This window comes from Geotrypetes seraphini, chromosome 10 (assembly GCF_902459505.1).
Source record: "Geotrypetes seraphini chromosome 10, aGeoSer1.1, whole genome shotgun sequence".
Taxonomy (NCBI): domain Eukaryota; kingdom Metazoa; phylum Chordata; class Amphibia; order Gymnophiona; family Dermophiidae; genus Geotrypetes; species Geotrypetes seraphini.
This window is the reverse complement of record NC_047093.1, coordinates 64,682,178-64,703,119: the sequence shown is the minus strand read 5'-3', so window position 1 is coordinate 64,703,119 and position 20,942 is coordinate 64,682,178. Positions and strand designations below refer to the sequence as shown.

The 20,942-nt window shown below is 40.6% G+C and overlaps 1 protein-coding gene across 1 annotated transcript in view; it reads left to right on the top strand.

Moving 5' to 3' along the window:
* The window catches only part of PSMD5 (proteasome 26S subunit, non-ATPase 5), a 38,477-nt gene extending 25,544 nt beyond the window's left edge, over window positions 1–12,933 (top strand). The window contains exons 4-10 of the mRNA XM_033961665.1: window positions 7,335–7,463; window positions 9,130–9,239; window positions 9,740–9,882; window positions 10,964–11,155; window positions 11,254–11,363; window positions 11,831–11,971; window positions 12,312–12,933. Of these exons, the coding sequence (XP_033817556.1) occupies window positions 7,335–7,463; window positions 9,130–9,239; window positions 9,740–9,882; window positions 10,964–11,155; window positions 11,254–11,363; window positions 11,831–11,971; window positions 12,312–12,569 (1,083 nt within the window). The 3' untranslated portion in view covers window positions 12,570–12,933. The remainder of the gene's footprint in view (window positions 1–7,334; window positions 7,464–9,129; window positions 9,240–9,739; window positions 9,883–10,963; window positions 11,156–11,253; window positions 11,364–11,830; window positions 11,972–12,311) is intronic.
* The last annotated feature ends 8,009 nt before the right edge of the window (window positions 12,934–20,942 follow it).

Here is a 20,942-nt window from a genome sequence, read left to right as displayed (position 1 = left end):
GCGCTTCCCTTTGGGCTGGCCACGGCTCCCCGGATGTTCACCAAGGTGATGGTGGTCGTCGCGGCAGCCTTGCGGTCGGAGGGCATCCTGGTACACCCCTACCTGGACGACTGGTTAATTCGGGCAAAGTCGTTGCAGGAAAGCTCCCGGGTTACGGCTCGGGTGGTGGAGTTTCTCCGGTCGCTGGGCTGGGTGGTCAACCTTTCCAAGAGCCGGTTGGTCCCGGCTCAGCGTCTGGAGTACCTTGGGGTTCTGTTCGACACCTCCTTGGGGAAGGTCTTCCTCCCAGAGGCCCGGGTGAGCAAATTGCAATCTCAGATTCGCCTGCTTTTGGCGTCCCGGTGTCCTCGGGCGCGAGATTTCCTCCAGGTCTTGGGGTCGATGGCGGCGTCCCTGGACGTGGTGAGGTGGGCGCGGGCCCACATGCGTCCTCTCCAGTATGCTCTGCTCCGGAGGTGGTCGCCCCAGAGGCACGGGATGGAGGTTCCGGTTCCCCTGCGAGGTTTGGCGCGCTGCAGTCTGCGTTGGTGGCTCCAGACCCCTCACCTGGTTCAGGGGGTGGGTCTGGATCTTCCGCAGTGGACGGTGCTCCTTACGGATGCGAGTCTCCTGGGTTGGGGGGCTCAGTGTTTGGGTCACTCAGCTCAGGGCACCTGGTCCACGGAGGAGGCCTCTTGGTCGATCAACGTGTTGGAGACCAGAGCGGTCCGGCTGGCGCTGTTGGCTTTCCACTCCCTTTTGTTGGGCAAGTCGGTCAGAGTCCTGTTGGACAATGCCACGGCGGTGGCTTATGTCAATCGTCAGGGGGGCACCAAGAGCACTCAGGTGGCGCAGGAGGCGGCTCGGCTCATGGTTTGGGCGGAGTCACATCTTCTGGACCTCTCGGCCTCTCACATAGCCGGGGTAGAAAATGTTCAGGCGGACTTCCTCAGTCGTCACTTCTTGGATCCAGGAGAGTGGGGTCTCGGCGCCGTGGCGTTTCAGTTGATAGTGCAGGCTTGGGGGCAGCCCCTGATGGATCTGATGACCACAAGTGGCAACGCCAAAGTGCCCCGCTTCTTCAGTCATCGCAGGGACGGTCTGGCCGAGGGTCTGGATGCTCTGGTCCAACCGTGGCCAACTGAGGGGCTGTTGTATGTGTTCCCTCCTTGGCCATTAGTGGGCAGAGTACTGCTTCGCATTGTTCGCCATCCGGGGCTGGTGGTTTTGGTGGCTCCGGATTGGCCTCGTCGTCCGTGGTATGCGGATCTGGTGAGGCATCTGGTGGCGGATCCTCTTCCTCTGCCTCTCGTGGGCGATCTTCTGACGCAGGGTCCCATTCCCATGTTCGACCCGTCTCCCTTTTGTCTTACGGCTTGGCTCTTGAAAGGGGCCGCCTTAGTAAGAAGGGATATTCAGATAAGGTGATCTCTACACTTTTGGGGTCCCGGAGGCTTTCTACCTCTCGGGCTTATGTGCGGGTTTGGCGTCTTTTTGAGGAATGGTGCCGGGCGCGGGGAGTGGTCTCTTTTCGCGCTTCCCTGCCTAACATTCTAGAGTTCTTGCAGGATGGCCTGGATAGAGGCCTGGCTTGGTCTTCTCTCCGGGTTCAACTTGCGGCCCTGTCGGCTTTTCGGGGGCTGGTGACAGGTCAGCGTTTGTCGGCCATTCCTGATGTAATTCGCTTTCTTCGGGCGGCCAAGTTGCTCAGGCCTCCCATACGGCCCTCGATTCCCTCTTGGGATCTCAATCTGGTTCTCTCGGTTTTGGTGCGCCCGCCTTTCGAGCCGTTGGATGGCTGTTCTTTGAAGGACCTTACTCTGAAGTCGGTCTTTTTGGTGGCCATTACTTCCGCTAGGCGTGTTTCTGAGCTACAGGCTTTCTCTTGTAGGGCTCCCTTCTTGGAATTTTCGAGGGAGCGGGTTGTTTTGCGGCCTGTTCCTTCTTTTCTACCGAAAGTAGTTTCTCCTTTTCATGTCAATCAATCGGTGGTCCTCCCGGTCTTGGGTAGTCGGGAGGGCTCTTCTGAGCAACGGCAGCTGCGCAAGTTGGATGTCGGTCGAGTCCTCCGCTCTTATGTGCAGCGGACCCGGGAATTTCGGATCTCCGATCATCTCATTGTCCTTCTGGCGGATCCTCGTCGGGGGGCTGGTGCTTCTAAGGCTACTATTGCGCGCTGGATCAAGGAGACGATTGCTTCCGCTTATCTTCTGAGTCAGAAGCCGGTTCCGGAGTTTCTCAAGGCTCATTCCACTCGGGGTCAGGCGGCTTCTTGGGCTGAGTCGTCGCTCGTGCCTCCGGTGGATATTTGTAAGGCTGCGGTTTGGTCCTCCTTGCATTCATTTGTTAGACATTATCGGGTAGATGTTCAGGCGCGTCGGGACGCGGTGTTCGGTGAGCGTGTTCTGGTATCGGCCCTTCGGGGGTCCCGCCCGTGAGAGGGACTGCTTTGGTACGTCCCATTCGTAAAGATTAACCTCTACTGGTCTGGAGAGTGCTAAAGAAGGAGAAATTAGGTTCTTACCTGCTAATTTACTTTCTTTTAGCTTCTCCAGACCAGTAGAGGTCCCCACCCTGTCTGTTGTTGTTGTTGTTGGGGCTGTTTCGCGAGCAGTTTTTGTTTTTTGCTGCGGGTTCTAGTATTTTTCTAGGGCCGGGGAGAATTAAAGAACAGCAGCTGTGGCTCGGCTGGCTTAGCTGGCGAGCTGTGGGGACATTTTCCTTCGGGTATTTCTCCTCTGCATTTTCCAACAGCATTTGGGTATGTTATTTGTTATTCCTGTTCGGAGTATTGTTTTCTTTCTGTTTTCCAGTTCTTGGTTCTGCTTGGCTATTCGGCAGACTGAGGGAAATAGAGAAGGGAGTATAGTATATATACTCCCAAAGTCCCAAAGTTTTGTTTTCAGTCTCCACCTGCTGGTCATGATTGGATATATACCCATTCGTAAAGATTAACCTCTACTGGTCTGGAGAAGCTAAAAGAAAGTAAATTAGCAGGTAAGAACCTAATTTCTCCTTATATTAACTGTTGCATTGCTAAGCTTTATTGAAAGCTAATGGACTGTATTTTGCCCTGGCATCAGGAGGTATGCCCAATTGAAGGACTCTTGTACAGGGGACTATATATGGTTTGTCAAGCAAGCCCAGAACTGATCAAAGTTTGGTGAATGAAATGAAACTTTTTCCTTTTTATTTGTATTATTTTCATGCTACTTACAAAGTGATTGGCTAACTCGTATTCATTCATTGGCATTAGGATTGTTGTATTATCTTCTCACTTATAATTAGTTTCATTTTATCTACTCTAATTTTCTATCCACTTCAACTAATATATATTTTTTGTTTTTTCTGCCGATTCTTACAAATTCAAATTAAAACATACAATGACATCAGCATATTGAAAACCGAGGTTTTGAACTACCTCTAGGATGGTTAATGGCTTTATGTTACTTTAACAGTACTTTAATAATTATACCCATATTCATCTTATGTTCAAATCCATACTATCAAGGCTCACTTTCTACTAGTGTTCCACTTATCCCATTTAAAGATTCTTGTATTAATAAAAGTGTTGCCACTCCATATTTTTTCAGGCCAGTTGGTTTCAAGATTTTTTAATCTAAATATCCATCTTTGCTCCTTCTGGGCCAAAAATCTTTGTACTCCCCTCCTCTCCTCCCTCTTGTAGCTACATCAATTATTAGAACTTTCAAGGGAAAAAAAATCATGCTTCTTGTTTTTACAGTGTTTTGCCAATGGAGTTCCAATTACCTCCCTTGTAATATTGCTCTTATGCTCATTAAGACTTATGTTCAATTTTCTGGAAGTTTGCCCTATTTGCCTTATGTAAATCAAGTTACATGGACACCTGATCAGATATATTACTCTCTCTCTTTTGCAATAGAGGAGTACCTTTTATAGTTCTTTTTATATTTTGGATTGCAAAGAGTGTCCATGCACTCCATCATTTTGCACATTTGGCATGCACCACACATTGTATGGCCCTTCTGTATTTGTTCCTCATCTCTGTTTATTTCTGGAAGCAACTGGCACAGTATCTCTTTCAGATTTTTTGTTCTACGAAATGCAATCCTTTAAATTCCTCTGTAATCTTCAGCATCTCCCAGTGTCTTTTCAGGATTCTGGAGACTAAATAGCTGTTTTGTGCAAATGTCAAAACACATGTAATATCAGGATCTTGATTGTTTTCATTTGGTATATGCTTGGGGAGCAGTAATAAATCTCTGTTATCCCAGGACAAGCAGGCAGCATATTCTTAACGCATGGGTGACGTCACCGACGGAGCCCCGGTACGGACCTTTTTAACTAGAAAGTTCTAGTTGGCCGCACCGCGCATGCGCGAGTGCCTTCCCGCCCGACGGAGGAGAGCGTGGTCCCCAGTTTCTTCGTTTCCGCGGAGCGAAGAAGACGCATGTGTTTCAACGGCCGTTGAAATTTCAGATTTTGCCTTCCTGCTCGCGAAATTCTCTTCCTTTTTTGTTCTTTTTCCCTTCGGGTTTCTTGTTTTCATTTGGTATATGCTTGGGGAGCAGTAATAAATCTCTGTTGTCATAAAATGCTCCCTTATATGCTACATTCACTGCTCTTTCTGGATAGCTGCTTCTCATGAATTTCTCCTTTAGATCTTTAGCTTGTCTTTTGAAATCCTCTACTGAGGAACATTTTCTTCTAAGCCTGAGGAATTGGGAGTAAGGAAGGTTTTTTTTCAAAGCCATTGGGTGAAAACTAAAAAAGTGAAGCGTTGAATTTCTATTGGTTTCTTTTTTATATACCTCCGTGTGGAAACTATTATCCTGCCATTTTATATTCACATCCAAAAATGATATTCTTGATGTATCATATACATGAGTGAATTTCACCTTACGATGGCATGAATTTAAATATCAATTGTAAAGGAATTTTTGACAAATTTTTACTTTTTAGGTATATAATAAATAGACAAAATGTCACTACTCTGTGAACTGTCACTGTACACAACAATCAAAACGAGCCTCAGACACACTGACTGAATATATAATTACAAGTCAGGTACTTTTAGCCAATAAGGCAACATGTCCTTAATCATTGGCTCCTTTTACATGTTAGTGGGAAATTCAGTAAAAAAAACTCAGACCTAATCCAAGAAAAACCTGAACCCCACCCGACTGTAGATTAAGGTATAATCACCAGTGTACAGTCACACAGCAGTGTGCCACAAAGTTAAACAAAAAAAGTGCACAAAACAAAACACAAAAACATCAAAAAACGAAAAGCAAAAAAGCCAAGTACTTAGCTGGGAGAGAAAAAAATAGTGGGTCCTCCAGGATGGTTCAGGAACTGTCTCAACTCCAGTTGCACACACTCCAGTCTCTCAGCAGCAGGCAGCAAACAGCAAGTCCAGAAAAAGATAGCCGTGCTTCTACACAGTCTTACACAGAGTTCTTACAGGAGCCAACTTCAGTTGTAGCACACACTAGATCCCAAAGACAAACAGTTATTCAGCCATGCCCAAAGGAAACCCAGCACACTGTTCACAGACTTCCCAGAGAGTACTCACAGCCAATGGAAAATAAAGAAACAAAAACAAAACAAACCCTTTTTCAACAAGAGTCTTGTTTTCACATTCAGATTGTTTCCTCAGGAAAAGGGGCTTCACAAGCACATCATTCTTTTTCTTAAACACGGCTAAAAGTACCTGACTTATAATTACATATTCAGTCAATGTGTCTGAGGCTTGTTTTGATTAAGTTGTGTACAGTGACAGTTCACAGAGTAGTGACTTTTTTGTCAAGTTATTATATACCTAAAAAGTATGAATTTAAATATTCCATAAATTTCTCAAGTTCTTCTTTAGAATCTTTCCTTATGAAAAAATCATCATAGATGTATCTCATCCAAATCAGCACTTTAGTATAGTAACTAGATTTATATACCCAGTCCTGTTCAAAGTGAGTCATAAATAGATTCGCTGCTGATGGTCTGATGGTGCCAATGTTAATCCCCATAGCCACCCCTGATCTCTGACGCAATTTATCATCCTCAAATAGAAAAAAAACTTTCTCGCATAGTTATCTCAGCGAGCTCTAAGATGAATTCTGTAGGTACAAGCTGTGGACGTAGTCTTTTATCCAGAACCTGTTGTAAAATCAGCAGCACTTTATTTTGCGGAATGATAGTATACAACGAGCATACATGCATTGTCACCAAAATGATGTTATTTTTAGGTTCAATCATCAGTTTCTGTAGAAATTCAGTGGTGTCTTGAATAAATGATTGACTTTGTACTACAAAAGGATCTCTAGATATTAATTCATATTCTTCACTTATCAGTTGTGTTCTGGCTTCCCTCACATACATCTCTCTATCCAGTAGAACTATTTCCCCACCTTTATCTGCTCTCCTGATTATCAAGCTTCTATTATTCTGTAAAGATATTAAGGATTCTCTTTCATTTACAGTGAGGTTGGTATGGTTTTTCTGAGCATATCTTTCTTTATTTTCTAGATCAGCTATTACTAGATTATAAAAAGATTCCAATAGTGGGTCCATGGGACCTTTAGGGATCCAGGTGGATTTTGGAGTCACAATTGATCTATCTTCCTGATCATTCCCTGGGACATCTTAACTTTTTTATCCGTAGTGTTCATATGAATTTTTCTATATATACTCTTGTCTGAAAATGGTCCATATTTTTCATGGGCACAAACGTCAAACCCTTAGAAAGAACTCTAAATTCATCTGTTGTTAATTGGTACCCTTAGAGAGTGATCATGGGAATCTCTGTCCTCTCTGCGAACGTGTTTGTGGTCTTTGATTTTGATTTAGACCCTGCCCCCATGAGTTCCCTCATCTCCATCTGTCTCTCCATTGGTTTCGTGGTCTGGAGGCTAAAAAAATCATCATCGGAACTGAAACTGCTACCGGAGGATTCTGAAGTTTTGTTAAATGTTACTTTTTTTGTCTTTAGATGTTCTATCTTGTCCTTTTGATTTTAACAGGGATCACCTCTCATGTACATAATCGTCTTCATCTCTTTTAAACTTCTTGAATTTATTTTTTTGGGATTTAATAATCGAGGATGGTATTTGATCCATATTGTATCATAATTTGTCACAATTTCCATAGCAAATGTAATAGTTTTTTAAAGTTTCACATTTGTTTTGAATATTTTAGTGAATTTGTTTCTTTGTGATTTTTTTTTATCATTTAGGGCCCCTTATACAAAGCAGTAAATGCACCAAAGCCCATTCAGTTCCTATTGGCTTTGGTGCATGTACCGCAGCAGTATCGCTACCATTTCTTTATATAAGGGGCTCCTGGTATCTTATTGAGTTGTCTTTTCTCACTCTTTTTAGGCAATAGAAGCACTTTCAAAAATAGCCCAGACAAGAGCTGGATTGGAAGCTCTGTTTCTCAGCAATTTGTTAATTGATTTGAAGAATGTCATGGCAATAAGTGATATTGTGCGATACCGGGTATATGAGGTAAGAGAGTTATTACACGCTCTTTGCTTTCAGTTGCAAAACAAATAGTATCATTAGTATACTGAATTGAAACTCGATGACAATAGTTAGCATTCTGTGGTAAATACAAGGTACTTCATGTGCTAAATAAATTCCCTAGAGATACAAAAGTTTACACCCTTTAGTACATTTGTCTCAAATTAACTAAGTTGTCTTACAAAAGTTTACACCCTTTAGTACATTTGTCCCAAATTAACTAAGTTGTCTTTGCTCTGTAACCTGTGCCAGATAAGATTGGGATTAGCTTGATTTGTTCAGAGTAGCCTTTTTGTTCAGTGAAATTTGGAGATGTGCAAAGAATTTATGCCCAATATTCTATTATAAAGGATGTGAAGATTGTGCCATTTATGGAGCAAGAAATGAGATTCGCCACACTGGTCTTTCTCATTTCCTGTTCCAGATACTTCTGTTAGGTTGTCCTCCTGAAGGATGCAGACATTCACCAGACATTCAACATAGCTCTATTTTACTTCTTCAGATAAGTTTTTCTAACAGTAGTTGGCAACTGATGCATAAGTTAAATATGCTGGAGAAAGCAGTAATGTACTGTCATGGTATATGGTATAACAGAACTACTTCATTACCAATGAAGTTAGTAAGGACTGTTTCCTTGCATGAGTTGTGTACTTTTTATCTACTGGGTATATATTGATAAACCTTACCTTGTTGCTAGGGTTGTGGATGTGTTGCAGAAAGGAGCTGTTTGGTTGCGGTGTGAGAAGATCTGAATTTAGAAATAAGCAGATAGTGCCCATTCCTTATGGTACAGAGCTTTAACAATGGAGAGCAGATAAGGTAGTGAATACCGTGGTTGGCAGCAGGTTTGTACAGATGTGTGTAACAGAATCTGTACAAAACAGAAGCTCTTTAGTGATTGGCATTTATTTCTTTAGTGCCTGCAGCATTGTTCTTGTTTTTAAAGCATCAGAGAGAGAAATATCAGTATTTTAAAGTTATAAAATATAACAAAAGAACATGAGTGACTTATACTCAATTAGCTGACTATGTGGTTCATAATGACAGAAGTTGAGCATCGCTACTGTTCATTGCCAGTGTAAGTTTTACTGACATGGGGAATTCTGTAATCAGCGCCAGTATTGGCAGCCACCTAAGAAGCAGCCACCGATAACATGTCAATCACGAATCACTGCCGATTATAGAATTTCACTTTTTGTTGTACATCGGTGCCTTAAATGTTGGTCATTATTTTAGAAGTCTACATTTAAGGCGCTGGTGTCACACTTAAGCGCCTAAGGATGCCTAAGGCCACATCTGGTGCAAGCCACACCAACCTTAGGTGTCCTTATGCGCCCCTAAGCACTTCTGGAAGTGCAACTCCGGCGCCTTCATATTTTTAGAAAACGTGCTTCTGGATTGGTTGGTTAGCCAGCGGTAGGGTGTCCTATCCACCGGCTAATCTTCGGTGCATCTTTGAGAATTCCCCCCATGGTGCCTTTCTTGACCACCACATTTGAACTGTTTTTGCACAGGTTTTGATAAAGATATTAAATTGAAAATCTCTTAGTTCATATTTTTTAAGAATTTCAGTTAGTGTTTGTGCTTTCAGTTGTTGGGAATTGTATTCCGTATAATGTTAACACTGGGATTTTTTTTTCTGCTATCATAGCTAATTGTGAAGATCTCCTCTGTGTCGTCAAAATCTTTGAATTACTGCATAAACAGTGGGCTGGTATTGCAGCTAGTAGAGGAGCTCACAGGTGATGATATTCTGGTCAGGTAAGTCTATGTAGGACATTTAGAAGATGTTCACATTTACCTAACAGCATGAGAAATATTATCACTAGTGTGTTTTGTTGCCTTGAAGCAAAACCCAGTTGGTAGTATGCTTACCTTTTGTTATCTAGGAGATTGTTTTATGTTTTATTAACATTTGATATACCACTTAAGCATATTACAGATCTAAGCAGTTTACAATAAAATACAGGTACTTAGAACTTCCTATCTGTCCCGAAGGCTCACAATCTTGCTAAAGTACCTGAATAAACAATTATTAAAATAGAAAAGATATAACAAAATTCCAAGAATTTTGAGGGAAAGGTACAATTCAAATAATAAAAAAGATAAAGATAAAAGAAATAAAAAGAATAAAATTAAAATATACAAATAAGTTTAAGAGATTGGAGATTGTAAATGGTTCTTGCCTGTCTTCCTGTGATCTAAGTTTATTTTTGTAGGTGTGGATGTGAGTGTCTCCAGTTTATTTTGTTTTTCTACAGGGTCACCTGCACAGAGATGGTGACAGCACTGGCTTTCACCCAGCATGGCCGCCAGTATCTGGCACAACAAGGAGTGATCGATAAAATTTCTAACATGATTATCGGTGCAGAGTCTGATCCTTTCTCTGGCTTCTATTTGCCTGGTAAGGTCTGGTTTAAATGGCATTCTTCAGGGCAAGACAGAGAGTGCTATGCAAAAGCCAATCTTTAAGAAGGCAACCCCCCTCCCCCCCCCAAAAAAAAAATCCTTGATTGTTTCTAAAAACATTTGAAATCATATCTGTTGACTGTGACTTAAGCATATCTATTAGTGCAGAACACAGTTTTTGCTTTTGACAGTTTTTTTTCTAAACAATTAAAGGTTACACCCCACAAAGTTTTATCTTCCTTCGGGACCAATCAGAAGTGGCTACTGTCTGCATTAGTTTATGCTAACAACTTCAAGCCAGTTTCGGTCCCACAGTTTTTATCAATATTTATTCCTTTAAATGTGTTCAAAATAGCTTTTTAGTTGAAAATTTAAAGAATTTATCTGATTTAGTAGTGCTGATTAAATAAGAGAGCCCGAGCCAACATATCTATGTTTTGTTTACTTCATCAGCGCAAAGGGGTAAATACTCCTCCTAAACTCCATTGCTCTCCTCAGCACATCTAAACACATTTAGCTGTCTATCACCACAATAGACATCTGAATAATATAACAAGGTTAAAGTGGCAAGGAGACACTCAAGACTAATAGTTTGAATTTAGTATTTTTGAAAGGTCATTTTAGGTACTTATGCTTTTTTCAATATATTCTGCTTTATTCCTTGGATACATAACATAACACAATAAAGAGCAATGAGCAAAGAATAGAGAAACAAAACAACAGAATTTTATTAAGAAGTTATGTTTTCAGTACTGTGGAGCTTAGTGCATGTTTGGAGTCCTGTTTTTGTCCCTAATCTGTGTCAGGGAGCCACATACTCTTGCAGTTCCTGATAGGCTTTTGGAAAGGTGTTAAAAACAACTAGGTATAAACAATTCATTATGAAAATAAATATATATGGAAATGTTCTGCATTAGAGGGTTTGTAGTACTGTTTAATAGCAATATATACGCCTACATAATTTCATCTTGCCTGTCTTTTTTTCATTTTAAGTTGATGGTCTTTTAGTTCTAATTATCTTCCAGAAGTTCTTGTTGTCATATTAGTTTTATATTTTTGTTAATTGTTTCTGATAGGGTTGGTGAAGTTTTTTGGAAATCTGGCTATTGTGGACAGTCCCCAAGAGATATGTGAACAGTATCCAGTATTTATCAATAAAGTTTTTGAAATGGCTGAAGGTCAGGATATAATTTTGAAAGGAGTGGCTGTAGACACACTTGGAATTCTGGGATCAAATGTGGAAGGAAAACAGGTTTTACACAAAACAGGTTTGTAGAATTATTTTTTCCTTCATTGTAGTGTGATAGTTTTATTTGTGCCACATTAACTGGACTGGGTCCTGCTTTCTTGATGTGTGTATTTACAGGGGGCAGATTTCAGAACCTCTGTAAGAAGTTAGGTCATCTTGCAATGAGTGCCCCCACAGAGCTGAGGCTAAGATGCTTGGATGCCATATCTTCTCTTCTTTACCTGCCAGTAAGTAGACCAGCATTAAGACTAGGCAATTCGCCAGCATGCTACACTGTAATACAGGAATTGGAGTGATTTTGAAAACCATGCTTTGAGATTAAAAGAAACGGTGTTTGATTGTTCCATGAAGCATGTGGTTCTTATTTTTTTCCTACAGTAAAACTTAACAGCTTTTTAAGTCACTTGATGGCTCATTTACTAATGGTGCAAGCTAACAGTGTTTCGTGTGTTATTGACCATAGGGCCCATTGCATTAAATAAGTCCTGCAGCAAATAATGCATGCTTGCTGTTAACAAAATGGCCTCTTGATTGATATGTTAGTAAAACTCCCTTGATACTATGTTTTATTCCTACATCTTGAGAGATGGGAGTTTGTGTGAGGAACCTCTGCTCCCAGCCATTTTACTTCTAACACTTAAATCTTTTCACATCTTGCTACCTGCCTTTACTATTACTTTTTGTCCCCTGTTAGCCAGACCAACATACAGAAGATCTATTAGTGATGACTGAATCTTGGTTTGCTTCCTTGTCTACCCAACCACTGGACCTGTTTAGGAATATCAGCACTCAGCCTTTTCCAGATCTTCACTGTGGAGCTCTAAAAGTATTCACGGTAAGATCTGTTGAGAAGCTTTTTTGTTTGATTTTCATGACGTTAACCTTGTGTGCTGCAATACTACAGTAATAAATTCTGAGTATCTTTACTGACCTTGGCTATGTTATTTTGGCTTCATTAAATATATATTACTATAATATACAGTAGTTACATATGGACAGCCTTAATTTCACACTTGAAGTACTCAGTAGATCTGGAAGTTTTGTGGTTTGTTTATATTTATAACTAGCTTTGTAGGTGAGTCATCTCTTGAAGTGCATAGTTTTAATGAAGGAGAGAAAATCAGTTTCACATTTAGGTGGAGCAGCCTTAAAAATATTCAATTTCTGTTATCCAGGCTATAGCAAACCAGCCCTGGGCCCAGAGACTGATGGTTGGCAGTCCCGGATTTGTGGAGTACATTGTTGACAGAACAGTGGATCCAGACAAGAGTTCAAAAGATGCCAAATTTGAACTGGTGAAAGCACTTGTAAATTCTAAATCGATAGCAGAAATCTTTGGAAACCAGCATTATCTAAGGCTCCGGGCATATGTGCGAGAAGGCCCTTATTTTGTGAAAGCTATTTCTACTGTTGCTGTGGAGGGAGCAGAATAATGACATTGACAGAGCTCTTAGAATGTCTCCCAAACCAGTTTCCGCCTCCCTCCCCCCCACACATTCTTAAGCTTTTACAGTTTAGGAAAGATGACCTCGCAAAAGAAAGTGCTGAATCATTTTGCTGTGATTTTTCGTACAGCAGCTGCATTGTTGATGAAACATGCTGTAATATTTTCTCATGGAAAAATTCATTCAGATAGCTGTTTTAAATGCCACTTGTATTGTTCGATAAACTCTTAGCCACAGGTTGGTATTCATGCCTCTTCTTTTTTTCTAAGATGGTCTGCTTAGGCTTTGAGCAGCTGGGAATTTATACACTGACTGCTATATCTTCACAATAAACACCTGGTTAATCCCTCCTCATGGTTTGTTTCATCTCTTCTCTCATTTCAGTACAGTAACAGAAATATTAAAGTTTTAGATTTTGAGCTAGAAATGTACATTCAGAAATTTACAAAGGTGGAATTTGACATTCTGCCATGAAATCTTTAAAATTGTGTAGGGTTTTAAAAAATGTATTTATAATATCTAGGTTAATGTATGGAAGAAATGTCTTTCTACAGATTTCTAGTACAAAGGTAATGGCGGAATAGAAATCCCTAATGTAATGTAATGTAATGTAATTTGTTCCAGAAGCATGCTTGTAATCCAAAGTACTCATATATCAAAGTGAATTTCCTCATAAGAAATAATGGAAACTCTGACGATTCGTTCTACAACCCAAAAACTTTAATATAAAATACTATACATACTCTATTGCAAGATCTCGCTCGTTTATAACAGTCACTACACTTCTGCAGCGTCTGAGAGAGAAGAACCATCAGCTCAGTTGTGATGATGTGACGCATGTATACTGTACGTACTCGTATCGCAAGACTTTGCTTGTTTAGAACAGTCATTACATTCTTGCAGTGTCAGAGAGAGAATAACCATCGACTCAGTTGTGATGATGTGATGTGTGTATACTGTATGTACATGTATTGCAAGACATTGCTTGTATATCAAGTTAAAATTTAATCAAATGTTTTGCTTGTCTTGCATAACACTTGCAAACCAAGTTACTTTCAAACCAAGGTTTTACTTATATCATTTCCCACTTTGTTTTGGGTCCACATGGAAACAAGGTTTGTTGCAGTGATCTAATTAAGAAAATCTGTATTTCCAAGTTTAAATGGATAAATTAGCAAAAACTACAACCTGGTTCTAGTAAGTCCAGTGTTAAAGAAAAAAAACAAAACCAAAGCCCAAAACCAATTGAGGAATTTCAAATTACGTTGCAGAACTTTGATTTTCCTAAGGGAAAAGTCATGTTTTTATTTTCTGTCTTTACATCATTGTATTTCTGTTATTGCTAAGCCTTTTAAAAGCTAGCAGAATTTTTAATGGTTTACAATGTTTTCTCAGTTGATGTTTGATGTTTTACACTGAAAGGACAGAAATCATAGGTGTTAAGTGTAAGACATGCTTATTTTTCACACATTTCCCCTTTAATGATTTTCAGCTTTGACAGGTCAGGTGGTGGTATACAATAGCTAGCCTTGGGTTTCTTCTGACTCTTGGTATAACTTAATTGAAAATATCATGCCCTTAAAAGTGTTCAGCCTTGAAAGAAGGCAGTAATATTTTTTCTTTGAGGACAAGCAGATATAATATTCTCACATGTGGGTGATGTCATCCAAGGAACCAGTGCACTGTCACTTTAAATCTTTAGGCAGTGCCCATACTGCATGGTGTTGGTGCTTTCCTACCTGACATTGGTTCGTGGGACCATCAGTTCAGTAATAAAACTAAGAAGCCAACTAGGGGAGTTGGGTGGCTTGTGAGACTATATCCTATATGTGGTGAAGTCATCCAAGAAACCTAGTACAGATACTACCAAATGCACTGTCACTTTAAATCTTTAGGCAGTGCCTATACTGCACGGTGTTGGTGCTTTCCCACCTGACATTGGTTCGCGGGACCATCAGTTCAGTATCAAAGCTAAGAAGCCAACTAGGGGAGTTGGGTGGGTTGTGAGACTATATGCCTGCTTGTCCTCAGAGAATACCTGCTATAGGACAAGCAGACATTATATTCTCACATGTGGGACTCCTAAGCTGCCTGAATCTTGACTGTGGAGAAGGATAATGGACACCGTGTCGGAGCACCTGAGTACGGTGAACCCCTTGCTCAAGGGGATCTGCTCTGCTTGGTTTGTTGTTCTTTGTATTCCTTTGTCAGGCACTACTGTGTGGATCATTGAATGACAGTGCAGCAAAAATAACTTTATTGTAACAGCATCACATCCACAGCTACACCAGGCAAAAGCTTATAAAAGGGCATTCATTCAATATTGTCATTCAGCCCTGCTGGGTCTATTGTATTAAGTTGTATTGTTCCCTTAATAAGTTATTTTTGCCACTTAATGAAGTATTGTTGGTGCAATAAAGTTATTCAACAATGACGTTCAGCTATTTTAAAAGCATTTTGCCGTGTCTGCCCTTCTGACTCGCTGGCGGCGGTTGGAGATTGCTCATTCAGCTTGCAAGTTGCAGCATTGCAAGTTGGCCAAACAAAAGCTCACGAGGAAGGGTTTTGTACCTGAAACTGGGCCGTTTGAGCTGGAAAACATGGACAAGTTCTTACAACACCAGGGCCGGGTTAATAACACTGAACAACACTGCAAAGAGCTGCTGAATAATCCGAAGATAAGTACTGAGAAACTCACCAGTTTTGAGCAGCATTTTGGATTAGTTGATAACATTGTTTTTCGTTTATAATAATAATAATAACAACTTCTATACTGCCGCAATCTGACGACTTCTCAGTGGTTTACATCAAAGAGAGACTGGACAATCAGTGAAGTACAAAATACAAATAGTAACAATACATTATTTCTAAAGGATATTCAGAATAGAATTATTACAATTAATGTAATTTCTATTTAGGAAATGTATCTATCAAATAGTACAGTTTTAATTTCTTTCCGAAAAGCACCGTAGGTCATCTTATCTACACTAATGTAATTACCAAACCAGGACTGCTGTTTACTTGCTTGAAACATAAAAGTCCTATCCAAAAATGACCTGTATTTACAACCAGTGATCTTTGGATAGGCAAATAAATTACAATTTCTGGTTCTCTTGGAGTTATGTAGCACAAAGTAAGACAAAAGATAGGTAGGGGCCAGTCCCCAAATCAACATAAAACAAATACAAGAAAATTTGAACATTACTCGTGCCTCCACTGGTAATCAGTGCAGCAATCTATAGTAGGGGCTAACATGATCTCTTTTCTTCAGTCCGAATATCAGCCAGACAGCCGTATTCTGTACTATTCTCAATTTTCTAATTGTTTTTTTAAGTATACCTAGATAAACAATATTGCAGTAATCCAATATAGATAGAACAAATGCTTGCACTAATAGTATGAAGGATAGCGGGTCAAAATATTTTTTGATAGTTTTTAATTATACTTGGACTTCCAGAAAGCGTTCGACAAGGTTCCACACGCAAGGCTTCTGAAGAAACTACAAAGCCATGGAATAGAAGGAGATATACTAAGATGGATAGGCAAATGGCTGGAAAACAGATTGCAGAGGGTGGGCATAAATGGGAAGTTCTCGGACTGGGAAAAGGTGACAAGCGGTGTACCCCAGGGTTCGGTCCTTGGGCCCATCCTGTTCAATATCTTCATAAACGACCTGGAAGAAGAAACAAGTAATTTAATCAAGTTTGCAGATGACAACAAAACTATGTAGGGTAGTTGGGTCACAAAAGGACAGAGAAGAACTCCAGAGAGATTTGAACCAGCTAGAGAAATGGGCAGAAAAATGGCAGATGAAGTTCAACATAGACAAATGCAAAGTGATGCACCTGGGTAAGAAAAACAAGGAACATGAATATATAATGTCAGGTGTAACATTGGGCAAGAGTGAACAAGAAAGGGACCTGGGGGTACTGATAGACAGGACCCTGAAGCCATCAGCACAATGCGCAGCGGCAGCAAAGAAAGCAAATAGGATGTTGGGCATGATAAAGAAGGGGATCACGAGTAGATCGGAGGACATCATAATGCCGCTTTACAGAGCAATGGTCAGACCACACTTGGAATACTGTGTCCAACACTGGTCTCCCTACCTAAAGAAGGATATAACCCTGCTGGAGAGGGTGCAAAGATGAGCCACGAAGCTAGTTACAGGTATCAAGAACTTGAGCTACAAAGAACGCCTCGGAAAACTGGGATTGTTCACCCTCGAGAAGAGAAGACTGCGAGGGGACATGATAGAGACTTTTAAAATATTAAAAGGATTCGACAAAATAGAGCAAGAAACATCGTTATTCACATTGTCCAATGTGACTCGGACAAGAGGTCATGGATTGAAGCTGAGGGGCACCAGGCCCAGGACAAATATCAGGAAATTCTGCTTCGCACAAAGAGTGGTGGACGCTTGGAACGCACTCCCGGAGGAGGTCGTGATGGAGACCACCATTCCGGGATTCAAGGGCAAGTTAGATGCACACCTTCTCGCAAATCACATTGAGGGATACGAGTAAACAAGGTTTCTCAACAGGGAACACCTAGTTTGGCCTCCGCGGGTGCGGGTCGCCGGACTGGATGGACGTAGGGTCTGATCCGGCGAAGCCATTTCTTATGTTCTTAATTTCCATAGTGCAAAAAAGCCCTTCTTCACCACTAAATTTGTATGTTCAACCATGGATAGATGTGTATCTAATGTAACTTCCAATATTTTTATAGATTTAGAAATTGGGTAACATGACCATTTAAGTGAAGTGATGTTCTAATTATTTTATCCTTTGGGCTTGCTAAAAAAAATTTAGTCTTGTCAGTATTTATTTTCAATTTAAAATTGATTGTCCATTGTTCTATTTCATTCATAATGTAAGAAATGTGTTCTAAAATTTCATTTGTTATGCTGTTTAAAGGAATTAAAATTGAGATGTCATCTGCATAAATATAAAAATTTAAGTTCAACTTTTGCAGTAATTGTCCTAAGGATGAGATGTAAATATTAAATAGGGTAGGTGATAACAGGGAACCCTGAGATACCCCCGATGGGTTTTTCCAAGTATCAGAGTACAGTAGAACCTTGGTTTACGAGCATAATTCGTTCCAGCAGCATGCTCGTAAACCAAGTTACTCGTATATCAAAGCAAGTTTCCCCATAGGATGTGAGGGAAACTCGCTTGATTCGTTCTACCTCCTCCCCCCCTTCCCGTGGCCACTGGTGCTGCTCCACCTTAACCCCCCCCCCTTCCCGAGGCCACCGGCGCTGCTCCCCCCCCCCCCCCCCCGCTGTGATCCAGCATCCTCCTCCCTCCGCCACGATCTGGCATCCCCCACCCACCCAGCCAAACACAGTGCAACATTATTTCATGATCAACCAGATCAAAAGTGCTGCTAAAATGATGTAGTTGTAAGATCAGGGCACTAGTTCCTTTACAAAAAAGACCGTAAAGGTGATTAAGAATTGAAGCTAAGACTGTTTCAGTACTAAAACCTTTTCTAAATCCTGATTGATGTTATGGCACATTTTGGAAACCTTCACTTAATGGTTCACGTATTTGATTTAGTGCATGTATGTGAGCCTATGATGGTGCACAGTGGGGCTTGAAAAATAGCTCCCTTTAAGTTGTTTAAGCCTGGAATCCTGGTTCCCCGAGTGTTCATTAGCTTTCATTTATGCACTGAGGACACATACATATATAAAGAATTACTTTTGTATATACATTGCTATTGGGAACACGTCAATGCAATCAACTTATCCAGAATTGCATTAGGGGATTACATATATTGTACTATCATTGAAAACACAAATGACAGCATGGTTCTGAGAATAGGTTGAGAACCCCTGATCCAGATCAAGTTTGTCATAACAAGGTTGACAAGGATAGATTTTTCAATTTGAAAGAAACCACAAGAACAAGGGGTCACTCGATGAAATTGAAGGGGGACAGGTTTAAAACAAACGCAAGGAAATTCTTCTTCACACAGAGGGTGGTGGACACATGGAACACCCTTCCGGAGGCCGTAATAAGAAATAGCACAGTACAGGGTTTCAAGGATGACCTGGATAGGTTCCTGGAGGACAAAGGTATTGAGGGGTACAGATAAGAGCAGTGGAAAGTTTAGAGATAAGTGTTGAGGTAGGCATAAAATTAGTCAAGGACCGCAGATCAGGCAATATGCCTGATGGGCCACCGCGTGAGCGGACCGCCGGGCTAGATGGACCTCTGGTCTGCCCTGGTGGAGGCGACTACTTATGTACTTATAACAGTCATTGCTGCTGTTCTTCAGCTATTCACTAGGTGTCCTTATATGAACAGTTACTGATTTCCACATCCCTAAAACAGTTGCAACTTCAAACAAGAGGAAAAGGGATCTGAGTCAGTAATGTTGTGGAAAGCGAAGGAGGAAGGGATTTGATTATACCTCCTTTTCTGAGGCTAAATTCAAAGCAGTTTACTTATTACATTCAGGTACTTTTTTTTTGTCTCTAATGGCCATCCAGTCTGCCCATCTGCAGTAATTATTATCTCTTCCTCTCACTAAGAGATCCAAGTGCCTATCCCAGGCTTTCTTGAATTCAGACACAGTCTTTGGGCTAGATTCAATAACCCTCCGATCCGTGTGCGATTGGAGGCAGGCCGACTGATTCGCCAACTACCTGCAGGCAAATGGCGATCGGAGGCACATCCCCCAACCGACTGCACGGATTGCTAAAGCCCTGACAATAGTGACAGGAGAAACAGCCTCCTGTCGCTACTGTCAGGGCTTCTGCCGGCTTTTTAAAATTTTTTTATAGAGAGTTAATAGGGACAAGGACCTGTTACGTATGTTATGTTTTTTGTTTGTTTATTTTCATTTTGAACAAAGATGAAGGTTTATATACTGCAATTTAGATTATGAATTATTTTAATTCTATAATTGGTTGTTTTGATTTTCTTGTGTATTGTTATTTTGGGATTTGTAGGATTTTAGATAATTATCAAAGTTGAATTTTTCATTGGTTTTGGATTTGCATTTCTTACCTATATAAAAAAAAAATACATGGAATGCAATTGATTTTTTAAATTAAAATATACCGTTCCTTGTATGTTTGATGGTGGATTTTTCCAGATCACAATTGATCTGCCTTGTTTTTTCAGTAACGTTCTCTGGATTGCTTCCAAAAAATTTCTGATTATATGATTTTATACATCTATTTTGAACAGAGTCCAAGTTTGATATTTTAGCTCACTATTCAAAGAAAAAAACTATTGTTTGCATAGTAGCCATCTTCAAAATCTAATACAATTATTTGTCTTTGAGGCATCATAAGCACCCGTTAGAATTCCAAACCCATATGGCTTTAAATTCTGTGTTATCTAGAACTAGCAGTGCAATTGACTGATAGGAGAGGCTAATAATGTGGTATCACTTGCCTTCAACATTATATGCCATTAACAGGATAAATTAGGGAGGAGATTGTTAATCTATTTAAATGTGCAGAAATAAAGGTTGATAGAAAAAAAAATAGTCCTGCTTTTTTGTTGATGCTATTCAAGAAATATACTAATTTAGTTGAATTTCTTTTTTTTCTTACCTTAAACTTTTGTTGATGACATGGAAATGAACTGAATTATGATGACACATCCTTAAGCTATTTGAGTGATGTTGAAATGACTAGCCAAAGCTTGACCTTCTCTGTTTGAAAGCTTATATACAAAATTATCTTTGTCTGTTGTGTAGGGATGGAGATCTGATAAGTTCTGATCCAGGGCATCAGAACACAGGCAAGGTCAGCACACAGGCAGTTCTGAACCAGGCCAGGTCAGCACACGGATCTAGGCCCTGTGTAAGGATCTGACCCCTGTGAAAGAATTATGAGCCCCTGTGAAAGAATTATGAATTATTCCCATTCCCTCTCCCTTCTTGCCATGCAGCCATTCTAAGTAAAGGGAAATGATAGCATCTGGTGACAGAATGCTGAGGCATTCCCCCCTCCCCTCTTGACACAAGACCCTTGTCACATATTAACCTGACCCAAGTCTACCTTTATCTTATCCCTTATCTTGTTAGAGATCAGACCCTGCCTAGTGCAAAAGCAGGCCCTGAGTTTAAGGCTAATCCTGAGAGGCTTAAGGAGCAAGCATTATAACCTTTGGACTGTCACATGCTTATCTTTAGTGTTCTCCCCAGAAATTTTTTCCAGCCGGGTGGCATGAAAAAGTAGCTGGGTGGGGCAGGATGGGGAAATTTGATGGTAGGGAAAATTAACCCCCTCTTTTACTAAGGTGCACCAACATTTTTAGCATGTGCAAACTCCCGCTCTATGCGGGAAAACTAACGCCAGCTCAATGCTGGCATTAGCATCTAGCGCACGTAATT